Source organism: Gallinula chloropus (genome assembly GCF_964237585.1).
Source record: "Gallinula chloropus genome assembly, chromosome: 8".
Lineage (NCBI taxonomy): Eukaryota > Metazoa > Chordata > Aves > Gruiformes > Rallidae > Gallinula > Gallinula chloropus.
This window is the reverse complement of record NC_140093.1, coordinates 28,637,568-28,653,454: the sequence shown is the minus strand read 5'-3', so window position 1 is coordinate 28,653,454 and position 15,887 is coordinate 28,637,568. Positions and strand designations below refer to the sequence as shown.

Below are 15,887 nucleotides of genomic sequence, written 5' to 3'. Positions count from 1 at the left end.
AGATCATGACTGACCCCTCAGGAGCCCATGGACAGAGGCCCACTCAGCCAGCCAAACAAGAGCTCCAGCCACGGAGAAGATGAAGCTCCTACACGGCTAGAAAATGGGTGGGTGGGAGATAGGCGAAGGGCCTGTGAGAAATGTGTTTGGTTTTCCTCTGACGAGACTGTCCTTACTTATCATTGCCTTCTCCTCCTTAGACAGGTCTCCATGCCCAGAGGAAGCAGATGTCCAATGGAAGTTCCATCACCGAGTTCCTGCTCCTGGCCTTTGCAGACACACGGGAGCTGCAGCTCCTGCACTTCTGGCTCTTCCTGGGCATCTACCTAGCTGCTCTCCTGGGCAACGGCCTCATCATCACCACCATAGCCTATGACCACCACCTCCACACCCCCATGTACTTCTTCCTTCTCAACCTCTCCCTCCTTGACCTGGGCTCTGTCTCCACCACTGTCCCCAAAGCCATGGCCAATTCTCTCTGGGGCACCAGGGCCATCTCCTACACAGGATGTGCTGTACAGGTCTTTCTGCTTGTCTTCTTGATTGGAGCAGAGTTTTCCCTTCTCACTGTCATGGCCTATGACCGCTACGTTGCCATCTGCAAACCTCTGCACTACGGGACCCTCCTGGGCAGCAGAGCTTGTGTCCACATGGCAGCAGCTGCCTGGGCCAGTGGGTTTATCAATGCTGTGCTGCACACTGTCAATACATTTTCAATTCCACTCTGCCATGGTATTGGGGTTGACCAGTTCTTCTGTGAAATACCCCCACTCCTCAAACTCACCTGCTCAGACACCAGTGTAAGGGAAATTGGGCTAATTGTGGTCACTGCATTTTTAATTTTTGCTTGTTTTGTGTTCATCGTGGTGTCCTATGTGCAGATCTTCAGGGCCGTGCTGAGGATCCCCTCTGAGCAGGGACGGCACAAAGCCTTTTCCACCTGCCTCCCTCACCTGGCCGTGGTCTCCCTGTTTATCAGCACTTTAATGCTGGCCTATCTGAAACCCCCCTCTATCTCCGCCCCAGCTCTTGATCTGGTGGTTACAGTTCTGTATTCCATAGTGTCTCCAGCAGTGAACCCCCTCATCTACAGCATGAGGAACAAGGAGCTCAAGGGCACAATCAAAAAACTCATCCTACATCTGCTGTTTCAGAAGCAGTGAAATGTACAAGTGGTCTTCCGTTTCTCTCAGACAAGTGGTGTGCTCTGAGTGGTCTGTCATTATCATGGTCATACATGAATGACAGCAGTCATCTCACTTCTCCAGGGACACAAGCTCTGTATCTGTCCCAGAGGGCCCATCTGCATGCTCAGTACATTACAGCTGGGTCCTCCCTGTCATATCCCAAATGAAATGGAGTTGTGTCAGTTCAGAGCCTAAGGCTTGGCATTTATTTCCTAAGCTGGTGTCTAAAATATCTCCAAGGACCTTCAACCTAAAAGGCTGCAGGGAGTATCTCCTCTTTATTTTCTATTAGTGAGTCCATTGGTGATTCATCAAGAATCAGCTGTGCTGGGCACTGGAAAGCCCCTTGCTTCTTCTTCTGAGAGAGAGGGCCTCTGCAGCACCACTGCTGCCTATATCCAATAAAAGGAGCAGTCCTTCTCCTCTCTAGATATCACCTTCCTCATCACCTTGTTTACCTGTATCTTTTTGTCAACCCCCGAAATATTTCAAGTCCCTTGGTATGAAGATCCACTTTTCCAGCTGTAAAAGCAAGTGAGAGATGTCTCATCCTCCCTTGGATGGCTCTAAGAGGATAGCAAGGTCATGAACTGAAGGACACCACAGGCAAGGGAATACACATTGAATGGAGTTGGTGCCTGATGTAGCAAGAACCACAGCAACCAGCTTGGAAACAGCAAAAGAAGATGCAAATAATTCAGAGCATGTTGCATGTGGGAAGGGATAGCAGGGTAGGTGGATCTGAGAGTATAGAGATGTTAAAGAAGGTGAGATGGGGAGAAGAGGGTAAATGGGAGTGAAGGAAGACAAGGCAGCAGTCAGGGCTGTTTGGGGTACCTGAGAGGCAGCCCTGCACTCCATGTGAATTGCACCTCTGGTAAGGGACAACCCAGGTGCTTTCTGTAATGCTGATAATGTGACTGGGAAGGAATGACAGTGTCATTCTGCCTGGAAAGAACCTCAGGAGTCCTGTAGACCAAGCTCCTGCTGAAGCAGAGTCATACCACATGAATAAGCACTGTGTCCAGATGGACCTTGAAAACATTCCGGGATGGAGCTGGTGCAACTCATTTTCTCTAGGAAACAGCTTCTAAAGGGTGACTGTCCTCATTTTAGAGAACTTTCTGCCTACATCTGGCCTGATGCCCTCTTGTCTCCCGTGGCCTGTTGTACTTTTATTCTGTACTGTCTGAAAATGTCACCTTGGAACCTTATCATAGGCAGTTACACTGCTACCTTGTGGTGGAGTGACCCTGTCCAGACCCCAGGTGCCCACCAAAGATGCTCTATCACTGCCCCTCCTCAGCTGGACAGGGGACAGAATACGTAAGAAAAGGCTCATGGGTCTTGATAAGGGCAGGGAGAGATCAATCACCAGCCACCATCAGGAATAAACAGATTCAACTCAGGAAAATGAATTCATTACAAATCAAATCAAAATTGAGTGATGAGAAATAAAACCAACTCTCAAAACCACCTTCCCCCAAGGCCTCTCTTCTTCCCGAGCTTCACTTCAGACCTCATTTTCTCTACCACCTCTGCTTCTGTCTTCTTCTCACAGCGGCCACCCCTGTAGCCCCCTCCACTCCCAACACCTTGCCATGCAAACCCAACTTATACGTGTTCCCCTTCAAGACCTTCTCATTCCTGGCTGAACAAGCCCAACTCCCTCAGCCTCCTCTCACTGGGCAAGGTTGCCTATCTTGGTGGCCTCCCCTGAACTGGCTCCAGTTTATCAATGCCTCTCTTGCATTGTAGGAAGTCAAATTTCAGAAATATTCTGGATGTTTTCTGAGATGTGCTGAGCCAAGGGGGATCAGCACTTCCACAGGCTGTGCAGGGGACCTACAGCCCCAGATATCTACAGTCCAGAGCCTTGTACACAGGGCTGAAAAGCAGCCAGGCAGTCCCAAGCTTCTGTCATTGCAGTGGGCTACTCAAACCAGGGGCAGGACCTTGGATTTGTCCTTGCTGGCTATCATAATGTTCCTATCAGCCCACCACTCCAGCCTGGCTAGGTCCCTCTGGATGGCAGCCCTGCCATGTAGCATCTTCTTCCCTAATTTCGTGTCCTGCAGAACCATTATGAGCAAGCACTCTTTCAGCTCCTTTCAGTTCATGAGAAGCATCTTTGGATTGGCTGGGGCTGGAATGCAGTTGGTTTCCTTCCTTGCAGCCTGGACAGTGCTGAGCTTTAGATTTGTGACCCAAACTGTGTTGAGATCACACAGATGCTTTAGCTATTGCTGAGCAGGGCTTTCACAGAATCATGGGCATGGGGCTCTGTACACCACAAACTATTTTTTTTTTTACTGATATTGCTTTGCCAAATGATAATTACTATATTTTCCTCACTCCCAACTCCAAAAGAAATGAAGAAAAGAAAAAAAATCTAGAGAAAAAAAATCTAAAGGGGAAAAAAAAAGAGTCACCACATTTTCCATCTTTTATATTTCCCTATAGTTTTATTTTCTTTTCTATTACTGTTTTGGTCTTTCATGGGTTGTGTTGTTTATTTTACTTTTTCAAAGAGGAAATTATTTTCCAGCTCCAGGCTGTCCTGGATTCATCAGGGATAGAGTCAATTTGCTTTGTAGTAGTTATGTAGTGCTGTGTTTGTAATTAGGGTGAGAGCAATGTTGATAACACACTGGTGGTTTTAGTTGTTGCCAAGCACTCAAGGGCTTTTCAGCTTTACATGCTGCTAGTGAGAAGGCGAGTGGCACCCAGGAAGCTGGAGGGGACACAGTTTGGACAGGTGACCCAAACTAACCAAAGGAGCCTGGAACAGGCTGCCCAGGGAGGGGCTGAGTCACCTTCCCTGGGTGTGTTTATAAAAAAGGGTTGATGAGGTACTTTAGGGATGTGGTTCAGCTTGGGACGGGAATGGTTGGACTTGATGATCTTAAAGGTCTTTTCCAACCTTGTGATTCTGTGATTCTCTGATTCTTTTTAATGTTTTCATAAACCACCAGACAACTGGACTGGAGGGTGTCTTAAGTAAATTTGCATATGACGCCAAATTGTGAGGAGCTGTTGACTCTGTTGAGGGTGGAGAAGCCTTGCAGAGACTCGGACAGATCAGAGAGCTGGGCAATCACCAACACCATGAAGTTTAACAAGGGCAAGCACCAGCTCCTGCACCTGGGCAGGGGCAGCCCCTTCATACAGACTGGGGGGTCAGACGCTGGAGGGATTTGGGGCTCTTGGTAGACAGGAAATTAAATACAAGCCAGCAGTGTGCCCAGGCAGCCAGGAGAGCCAAACGTATCCTGGGGTGCATCAAGCATGGCTTTGCCAGCTGGTCCAGGGAGGGGATTGTCCTGGTCTACACTGTGCTGGTGCAGCCTCACCTTAAGTGCTGGGTGATGTTTTGGGTGCCACAGTACAAGTGGGACATAAAAATATTGGAAAGTGTCCAGAGGAGGACAATGAGGATGGTGAAGAGTCTGGAGGGCAAGTCTTCTGAGGAGAGGCTGAAGTCCCTTGGTTTGTTCAGCCTGGACAAAAGGAGATTTTGGGGAGACCTCATTGCAGTCTATGGCATCCTGAGGAGGGGGAGCGAAGGGGAAGGTGCTGATCTCTCTTTGGTGGCCAGTGATAGAACCTGAGGGAACAGCATGAAGCTGTGACAGGGGAGGTTTATGCTAGATATTAGGGAGAGGTTCTTTGCTGAAAGGGTGGTCGGGCCCTGGAACAGGCTCCCCAAGGAAGTGGTCACAGCACTGAACTTGACCAAGTTCAAGAAGCATCTGGATGATGTGCTCAGACCTGTGCTCTGACTTGGCTGGCCCTGTGTGGAGCCAGGAGTTGGACTTGATGATCCTTATGGATCCCAAGGAGATTCTACGACCGTGTCTGAAATCACCACGTAGCAGTGGATCTGCACACCAGCACTTGTGGTTGCTCTCTAGATCTCCCTTCCCCTTTGACCATTCCGACACCTCTCAACCATCCAGCTGCTGCTCTGAGGTTCAGGGAGTTAAACCCTTGCCTTTCTGGCAGTTGTCTGACTAATTCTGTCTTTAGCCAACTCTTCAGTTGAAGCGATTTCATAGTCTCCTTCCTCACTAAAACATTTCTCACATGGTTAAGCTTTGTGGAAGGTGAACCTCATTGGTGGCAGATTGCACTTGGCATAGAGTGAGGAGTGTTAAATTTAATGGTGAATCTTGTCAGGTTTCTTTTGTTGGTTGAACAATAACTGCCTCTCTGCTGCCTGTGTGCAGCCAGTTCTCTAAAGAAAGCTGGGGAGCTGGTACAGAGGGGCTGTAACACCCCACTGTGGAGTGCAGCAGAGAAACCTGATGTAAGGACAAGGGATGCAAGTCCCAGTTGGCTGATGAGAGTCATGGTGGGCTTGTGGAGATGTGCAGCAAGGTTGTCCTCACTGCCACAAGGGAACCCTTTTTTGGACCAATCCAGACCTCCTTAGGAGACACCCTGGATCAATCTCAGTCAGAGTTTGTCACCTGAGGAGAGGTTAAAAGAAAATAATAATCTACACCCTTACAAAGAAATCAATTTTACTCTGAGCTCCCTTTGAAACCGCTTCCATGATCTGTACATCTCTTGAAGACTTGAGGATAATTACACAAAGAGACATAGCTCGTTAGGGCTTGCTTTTTATTTTTATGAGCCCTTGGGTGCATTTGGTGCTGAGTCCTTGAAGCTCAGGTACTTGAAGCTCAGGAAATTACACAATAAACTCAATGTCAAAAGCCAAAGTACCCTGAAGTATTAATGAGTCCCTTCGAGAGCCATTGCTGGCTGAGCCTCCCCAGGGACTCGTTAGAAGAGGTAATTGGAGGCCATGTTGGCTGGTAGGCAAAGGCAATGTACAAGCATCTGAGATGCTGAGGAAGCCCTGGGTTGGTTTGATGAAGCATAAAGGCCAAGCCCTGACCCCCAGCCCAGGGAAGACAGATCCTGTCCCTCAGGCATTGCTCAGAGCTCTTCCTGGGGCAGCACAACGTGGGATGTGTAATGATGATGGAAAGGACAATGGGATGAGAGTACCCAGACTTACCAGGGGTGTGTCAGGAGACACTGAGCCCCAACCCAGTTCCTTAGGACAACATTTCTCATTGTAGGTCCATTATGACACCCCCAGTACAGAGGCAGGCTGTCCATTGTGACATCCACAGTAGCTGTGGAGGCTGTCCATTGTGACACCCCTGGTAGAGAGGCAGGTTGTGCATTAAGACACCCCCAGGACAGAAGAAGGCTTTAAATTACCACACACCCCTTATAGACACTTGTGGTGCAAGTCACCACCTGTATAGAGGCAGGTTGTCCTTTAGAGCACCCTGGTACAGAGGCACAGTGTGCGAGATGACCCAGACAGAGGCAGATTGTCCATTATGACACCTCCAGTACTGAGGCAGGCTGTCCATTATGACACCCACGGTATGGAGGCAGGCTGTCTTTTTGGCACCCTGTTACAGAGGCAGGCTGTCCATTATGACACCTGTGGTATGGAGGCACCAGGTGCAAGACTCCTCCGGTATAGAGTCAGGCTGTCCATTACGACACCCCCGGTAGAGAGGCAGGCTGTCTGTTACCACAGACCCTGTACAGAAACACTGGGTGCAAGACACCCCCATTATAAGGGCAGGCTGTCCTTTACAGAACCCCGGTACACAGGCAAGACGTGCCAGACACACCCTGTACAGAGGAATGGGGTGCCAGACACTCCTGGTACAGAGGAAGGACTTGCCAGACACACCTGCTACAGAAGCCAACTTTCCATTACAACACCCTGATAAAGAGGCAGGCTTTTCATTTCGATATACCTGGTACATGGGCAGGCTGTCCATTACCACACACCCCGTACAGACACACAGGGTACAAGAAACCCATGATACAGAGGCAGGCTGTCCTTTACAGCACCCCGGTACCGAGGCAAGGGGTGCAAGATACACCCTGTACAGAGGCAGGGCTTCCATTACGAAACCAGTGGCAGCGAACCAGGCTGCCCATTGTGACACCCCTGGTACAGAGGCAGGCTGTTGATTGTGACATTCACCTTACAGAGGAAGGCTGTCTATTCTGGCACCCCATGTACAGATGCACAGGGTTCAAGACACACTTTTTCCACAGGGAGGCTGTCTGTTATGTCACACCTGGTACAGAGTCATGCTGTCCATTATGACACACCCCGTACAGACACACGGGCTGTAAGACACCCCCGGTTTAAGGGCAGGCTGTCCTTTGCTCACCACAGTACAGTGGCATGGGGTGCCAGACACACCTGGTACAGAGGAAAGTTTTCCATTACAACACCGCCAGTACAGAGGCAGGCTGCCAAATACAACAGCCCCTGTGCAGACACACAGGGTGCAAGAAACCCCCATTGCAGAGGCAGTCTGTCCTTTAGTGCACCCCGGTACTGAGGCAAGGGGTGCTAGACACACCCTGTACAGAGGCAGGTTGTCCATTATGACACACCCACTACAGAGGTAAATGGTCTGTTATGACACCCCCAGGAGAGAGGCAGGGAGTGTATTAAGACACCCCTGGTTCAGATGAAGGCTTTTGATTACCACACACCCCATACAGAAACACCTGATGCAAGACAACCTTGGTATAGAGGCAGGTTGTCCTTTATAGCACCCTGGTACACAGGCACGGGGTGCCTCTGTCCCTGGTGCGAGGCTCCATGGACAGAGGCAGGCTGTTGTGACAAAGGCAGGTTGTTCATTGTGGCATCTGTGGTACAGAGGCAGGTTGTTCATTGTGACATCAACAGCACACAGGGAGGTTGTCCATTATGACTTCTGCCTTACAGAGGAAGGCTGTCTATTCTGGCATCTCATATACAGATGCACGGGGTTCAAGACACACTTCTTCCACTGGTAGGCTGTCTGTTATGACACACCCGCTACAGAGGCAGGCTGTCCAATACCACACTTCCGGTATAGAGGACAGCTGTCCATTGTGACACCCTGTACAGAGGCACAAATACAAGAACTCCCCAGTATAGAGGTCAGGCTGTCCTTTATAGTACCCTGGTACAGTGGAACAGGCTTCCAGACACACCTGGTACAAAGTCAGGCTGTCCATTGTGGCACCCCATGTACACAGGACAGTTGTCCATTACGACACCCCTGTTACATAGGCAGGCTGCCCATTACTGTTATAAATGGCAGTGACAAATTTGTAAATTTCCAAACACAATTTGTTTAAGCAAGATGCGAGCAGGCAAAACAGTGCTGGGCGACAGGACCCAGACCCTTGCTCCTGCAAACGGCACGCGCCTCACTCCTCTGGAGTCCCCTTTTCATAGTCCCGTAGTTCCGGGCACACGTGGCATATCCTGGTGTTTTTCTGTGGCCGTGTAAGCTGGTAGTGGGGGTCGTCCTGGTCCCTCATAGTCCTTCTCTATGTTGTGTTAACTCATTTAATCCTATCAGGATATTGCTAGTGATGAAACAATGGTCTCCCTTTGCCCTGGTTTACCTATTTACAGTCATAGTAGGTTTGAGAACAATTCCTAGTTAATCTACTTATCACACCTTCTGGTGCAGTTGACTCATTTCTGGGCAGTCAGCGGGTAGGTAGCTGGGTCCGTAGGTCTGGTGGACTTGTGTTCCGTGGAGAATGAGTGTCAGGTGAGCAACAGCTTGGTCTGAGGAGGGGTGAGAGGGCTTCTGGCCCGCTGGAAGCGACTGCCAGAGGACTAAGTGTACTTCTGAATGGACGTGTGCTTCCAAATTCATGGTCCCCAATGCAGACATAGTTACCCTATCTTGGCTCCCCTGCTAAAGGGCTGCTTCCCCTGAGGAAGGAGATGGAGGGAGCGCCCTTCATTGCTGTTGCCTGCCCCGCTGGTAGTGACTTGTCCCTGGGGAGGGCTCATTGCCCTTCAGAGATTGCCATATGTGACCTGGGGCATCAGCAGGGCTTTTGCACCTCATTTCCCAGTACCCCCTGAGCACCCTCATCCTCCCAAAGAGACACAGAGATGTTCAAAACAAAGATATTTTAATGGAGAACAACAAGAGAAAGAAATGTCCCATCAAAGAGACTCTATGCCCCCTACCCAAATACACCCTCCCTTTCTTCCTCCATCACCAGCCCCCTGCTTCCATCTCATTCCAGCTCTGGCTCAACTTCCTACTCCGTCACCCCTGTCCTGCCAGCAAGAGCCCTGTGCTTGCTGGATGGATTTGCTGAGGCGCTCAGTCCCCGCATCCTGCCCCACATCTGTGAGTTCACAGCCTGGGACTGTGTCAGGTCCATCCCTGCTTCCCCCCACAGGTCCCAGTTATCCATCCCCATGGTGTCTTCGAATGTCAGGATGGTGTTGGCAGTCTCAGGGAAGCTGTAGGTTGGGGTCAGCAGGTCCTGGGGCAGCGGGTGTTCTTCCACAGGGTTTGCTGTGCCTCACACGATGCTTTGGGCATGCTGGCCCAAGACAGGCTGCTCATTGGAGCTGGTTGTGGGAAGACCCAGGGAGGCTGGGGCCAGCACACTCCCCTCTCTGCCGGTGCCTCCAGGCTGGCCCAGCATGGGCATCCTCCCAGGACTGTCCTGGCTGGCATCTGCTGGGTCCAGGGTGCATCCCAAGAGCCCTAGGGCCTTCTGGAGAGCGTCCTTATCAAACACTGCAAGGTCTGATACTGGGTCCACGAGCGATTCTCCGGAGGACTCATTGCTGCCTGGGGGGTTGTTGGTGTCCGGGGGTGCCTCCATGGATCCGACTGTTCCCAAGGTGTTGATCTGGGCAGGCTGCCCCTCAACGTGCTGGTAGCCAGCAATGTCTGTTGGCAGCACTGAGGGGCCTGGGGCTGGTGCTGGCCCTTCTCTTCCAGTGCATCCTGAGTCCACAGGCTTGTGGCTGCTTCTGGGACCACCCTGGGTTCCACTCACTGTGTCCAGGGGGCAGCCAAACAGCCTAAAATCCTCTTTGCAAAGCCCCTCCTTGGACACTGAGAAGTCTCCGTCCAGCTCCCCAAGAGCTGGGTTGTTGTCACCAGCAGAGGGGCAGGGTGGGGTGTTGCTGCCCAGGCAGATCTTGCTGCAAGGCTGTGTCCCAGGAGGTGTGGCTGTACCAGGGATGTGTTTTTTGGTGGGCTGCCCCTGGACACTGTGGTAGCCAGGGATGGATGTTGGCAGTGCTGGAGGGACCAGGATCCTGGTTGTTCCCTGGTGGCTGTTGGGTGTCACCTGTTGCGGCTGGCTCTGGGGGGTCAGAGAGACTGTCCGGAGAGGGTGTTGAAGACCCATGGGATTCCCAGGGCAGCACCCAGCACGGGATTGTTGCGAATAAACATCAGTGTCCCAGGGGGAGGCAGCCCTATGATTGTCCACTGGATCTGGATGAACCGGGGGTCGAACAAGCAGCCGCATGGACCCCTCTGCAGACCTGTGTAGGAGGACAGGGAGCCATGCTGGAACAGGGCAACACTCCAGGCCAACAGGCAGCCAGTCCTGATGGCTGATATCACCCAGCTCTGTGCCAAAACTGCTCTGGAAACAGGGGTGATAGGGATGCTGGCAGTGCCCATGGGTGGGAAATACCGAGAGCGCCGGGGTGGCAGAGAAGACAAGGATTCCATACCTGCCAGTTGTTCCTGGGGTTCCTGGCGGGTCAGAGACACCAAGCGTGCCTGGGGTGCAGGGAAGGGCTGCTGCTGGCCAGGCAGTTGGTACAGGATGGCTGATCCTGAAAGAGAGGCAGGAACAATGGCCAGTGGTCGTCTCTGCTCTTGGCCCCAAGAAATGAGTGTCTCTTGCTGCAGAGGTCGGGGTGGGTTCCTACCTGGAGGGTAGACGGTTTGGGGAAGGACAAAAGTCTGCTGGAATTGGTGGGACAGGGGGGCCATGGAGCTGTGCGGTCGGCGCTGCCTTAGTAGCGGCACCATGGTCCATTCTGGCTCTTGGCTGCTAAGGACTCTCTGGTGTCTCCCAGGAGGGAATGTGGGGGCTCCCCGTGTTCCACCCCAACTCCTATGATGCCACAATTGGCAGGCAACTCTGGAGATCATCTAGTGCTACCCCTTGCCAGAGCAGGATCACCTCAAGCTGGTTTTGAATGTCTCCAGAGATGAGATTCCACAAGCTCTCTGGGCAGCCCTTTCCAGGTCTCTGCCAGCCTCACAGGAAAGACGTTCCTCCTCATGCTCTGGTGGCACTTCCTATATTCATGTTTATGCCCATTGCCTCTTGTCCTGTCACTGGGTTCTAATTCCTTTAAAATCAAAATCATATTCTAATCTAAAATCAAAAACCCTAGAATTAGGGTGACTGTGGCAATGTAGCTTTTGCAGAGTGGGCTTGTGGCCCACAGTCCTGGTTTTGGTCAGGATGGAGTTAATTTCATTTGTAACAGCGGATGAATGCTGTGTTTGAGAGTAAAATGGGAGTAGTGCTGATAACACCCTGATGTTGTTAGTTGCTGTCAGACAGTCAAGGACTTTCTCAGCTCTTCATGAGAAAGGAGGGGCGAAGCCAGGACAGGTGACCTAACTGACCAAAGAGAGTATTCCACGCCAGTTACGTCCTGCCCAGGATATCGGGGGCTGATGGGAGGAAGGCCTGGGGCGGCTCCGGGATGCGCGGTTCTTGGGGGACGGTCGGGTTCTGGGACGGCTCTGGGTGGCACGGCCTGAGTTGTATGGTTTGGTGAGAAACTGCATTGTGTATCAGCAGCTTCATATATTTCTGCTTTGAAGTCCTGTTAGTATTGTTACATTGTATCTTTCTGTTATCTTAGTAAACTATCCTTATCCCAACCCATGGGCCTCTTAATTTCTTGATTTTGGGGTTATTTGCCCCTTCCTTTTCCTTTTCCCTTCCCTTACTTTTCACATTCCCCCTCCCCTTCCCTTTTCCCTGCTCTTTTCCTGTAAGGAGCAGGCAGCTGCGTGGATCTTGGCCCTCAGCAGGGTGAAACCACGACAGTCTTTTTGGCGCCCAATGTGGGGCCCGAAAGGTTGGGATAACGGTAGATCTGACCTTATCCCATTGTAATTAAGTCAAAGTTGTGATAAGTACTTTGATTTAAGCAGTCTCTGGTCACGATGCTCTGGTATTTACTTACAAGGCTGTGCTCACAGCTGTAGCAGCAAAAGCACCGTCTGTTGTATGCAATCCTAGCAGGATCCTTTAACATCCTGGGGCTGCAGCTCCTGTTTTCGTTCCCATACCTCATTTTGGTGTATTTTATGAAAACAGTTTATGATACAGTGATATCGATGATCATGAACGTGTTTTGGTATCTGTATGAGATTTTGCTGCCCTGTCCACTCTTTGGACAGGGAGGAGTTAATAATGGCAGCTGGTATGGTGGGAGTACGGAAAGAAATATCTATGCTGCTTTCTCTTCCTTTGGGCTAAATACAACAGCTCTGGTAACAGTTTTTGAAAATTTCCAATATCCCTGGGATATTCAAACTAGCATTTTGCTGTTGTTATGTTTGGTGAATATGGTTCTGCTTTTGTTAAATATTAAGCAAAGGTTTATGAATACCACTCAAGAGTTTTCTGCGAGGCCAGATAATCACGAGTGGCAGGGTACGTGGCAGAGTATGGGCAACTACCTAGGCACTTTCTCACGTCCGATGGTTTGGAGTTTCACTCCCGAACAGTTACAGGACCCTGATAAAGTGGCTGCATATCTGAAAAGAAATTGCCGCAAGTTTCCCAGAGATGCACAGCTTACTGCACTGTGCTGGGCCCTGGCCACTATTTACCAAACACTGCTTGATAGCAGTCAGCACTGTCAGAGGGAAAGGAAGGAAAACAGACCAGCAGAAACTGCAGCTACTGTAACCACTGGGACTAACACTGAGGCCACTGTAACCTCTGTGACTAGCACTGTGGCTACTGCAACCTGCCCAACTGATGCTGCAGCTACTGCTGCCCCTACAGCAGATACTGCCGGTAAAACAAAAAATCAACCCACATCAGTGTCTGTTGCTCCCGTACGAAAGAGGAAATACACAAAGAGAGTTGTTCCTGTAGTGAAGGATGAGGATGAGGATGAAATTGAATCAGGGCCACCTGATGAAGGTCAGGATAAAGCAGGGTCATCTGATGAATGTCAGGATGAAGCAGGGCCATCCAAACCATCTCAGGCTAAGGCAAAGCCATCTCAACCATCTCAGGATAAGGCAAAGCCATCTCAACCATCCCGGGATAAGGTTGTTCCGTCTCAACCATCTCAGGATGAGGTTGTTGTTACACGATCCCTGTCCCTGAGTGAGCTGCGTGAAATTCGAAAAGATTTCAGCCGCCGCCCAGGTGAGCACATCATCACTTGGTTGCTCCGATGCTGGGATCACGGGGCCAGTAGTCTGGAATTAGATGGCAGGGAGGCCAAGCAGTTGGCATCCCTAGCTAGAGAAGGAGGCATTGATAAGGCAATTGGGGAAAAGCCTGAAATCCTCAGCCTCTGGAGGCGACTACTGTCAAGTGTGAGGGACAGGTATCCCATAAAGGAATACATCACATGTCAAACACCCAAGTGTAACAACCTAGAGGCAGTTATCCAGCACCTGAGAGAATTAGCTGTACGGGAGGTAATTTAATATGATCTGAACAACTCACAGCTTCCCTCTGATCCTGATGACGTCCTATGCACCCCAGATATGTGGCGTAAGGTTGTACGAAGTGCACCAGCAGGGCACACCAATTCATTGGCAACAATGGACTGGAGTGATACATATCCACCAACCGTATCTGAGGTGTCCGGTCACCTTCGGAGATATCAGGACAATGTTTCTCTCTCTGTGATCGCAGCGGTAGAGAAACTGGTCAAGCGGCTTGACGAAAATGTGTCCAACTGCCAACCCGTATGCAGCCATGTTGCAGCTATTGGGAGAAAGCGTCCATCATCCCAGAAGGGAGGATACAGTAGGTACACACCGTGAGAGACGCTGTGGTTTTACCTGCGTGACCATGGTGAGGACATGAGTAAGTGGGGTATGCAGCCCACCGCAGCCCTTCAAGCACGAGTAAATGAGCTGCGAGGCAAAAGAATTGCACAACGCGATTCTGCCAGGAAGAACGATGCACCAGTGAACAGCCAACACAGCAACAATAGAGGTGCCCTGCCTCCAGCCAGGTGGAGGAGAGGGATAACCGTGTTTATTGGACTGTGTGGATCCGATGGCCTGGCACGTCAGACCCACAAGAGTACAAGGCTCTGGTGGATACTGGTGCCCAGTGTACGATAATGCCATCGAATCATGTTGGGACAGAACCTGTCAGCATTTTTGGAGTGACAGGGGGATCCCAACAATTGACTGTGTTAGAGGCTGAAGTGAGCTTAACTGGGAAGGACTGGGAGAAACACCCAATTGTGACTGGCCCAGAAGCTCCATGCATTTTAGGTATGGATTATCTCCGTAGAGGGTATTTTAAAGACCCAAAAGGGTACCGATGGGCTTTTGGAATAGCTGCTTTGGAGACAGAAGACATTGAACAATTGCGTGCCTTGCCTGGACTCTCGGACAATCCTTCTGTGGTGGGGTTTTTGAAGGTCGAAGAACAGCAAGTGCCAATTGCTACAACAACAGTGCACAGGAGACAATACCGTACTAACCGAGATTCCCTGATCCCCATCCATAAGCTGATTCGTCAACTGGAGAGTCAAGGAGTGATCAGCCGAACTCGCTCACCCTTCAACAGTCCCATATGGCCAGTGCGGAAGTCTGATGGAGAGTGGAGGCTGACAGTGGATTATCGTGGCCTAAGTCACTCCAGGTATGAGTGCTGCTGTACCGGACATGCTGGAACTGCAGTATGAACTGGAAGCAAAGGCAGCCAAGTGGTACACCACAACTGACATTGCAAATGCATTCTTCTCAATACCACTGGCACCAGAGTGCAGGCCACAGTTTGCTTTCACCTGGAGAGGCATCCAATACACGTGGAATCGTCTGCCCCAGGGGTGGAAACACAGCCCCACCATCTGCCATGGACTAATCCAGACTACACTGGAAAAGGGTGAAGCCCCAGAGCACCTGCAGTATATTGATGACATCATTGTATGGGGCAATACAGCAGAAGAAGTATTTGAGAAAGGAAAAAGGATAATTCAAATCCTTCTAGAAGCTGGCTTTGCTATAAAGCAAAGTAAAGTCAAGGGACCTGCTTAAGGAATCCACTTTTTAGGAATAAAATGGCAGGATGGGTGTCATCAGATCCCAATGAACATCTTTGATTCACAGACTATGAACATGGACCACGTCAGGTGTATCAGTCAAGAGCCCGAGATGCAGCATGCAACGGTCCAATGGCGCATAATGACACCATGAGAGACAGTTACGACGAATGAAGCCTGAAAATCATCATGGACTAAATGTTCATTCACTCAACAAACTCAGAAGAATGGTCCATAGACTAAGGGAATAATACCTGTATGCACACGTGTGTGTATACATGTGTGTACAGATATATATATGTCTGAAACAAGGAATGGTTGGATTTGGTCATGACGTAAATGGTATGGAATAAGGGGTGGATAATGTCCTGGTTTTGGTCAGGATGGAGTTAATTTCATTTGTAACAGCAGATGAATGCTGCCCAGGATATCGGGGGCTGACGGGAGGAAGGCCTAGGGCGGCTCCGGGACGCGCGGTTCTTGGGGGACGGTCGGGTTCTGGGACGGCTCTGGGTGACACGGCCTGAGTTGTGTGGTTTGGTGAGAAACTGCATTGTGTATCCGCAGCTTCATATATTTCTGCTTTG

At 50.5% G+C, this 15,887-nt stretch overlaps 1 protein-coding gene across 1 annotated transcript in view; it reads left to right on the top strand.

The window, feature by feature from the left end:
- Nucleotides 1-227: 227 nt before the first annotated feature.
- The window catches only part of LOC311194500 (olfactory receptor 14A16-like), a gene marked incomplete at both ends in the record, with an annotated part of 35,614 nt that continues 19,954 nt past the window's right edge, over nt 228-15,887 (top strand). Inside the window, one exon of the mRNA XM_084267606.1 lies at nt 228-1,073. Coding sequence (XP_084123732.1) covers nt 228-1,073 — 846 coding nt within the window. The remainder of the gene's footprint in view (nt 1,074-15,887) is intronic.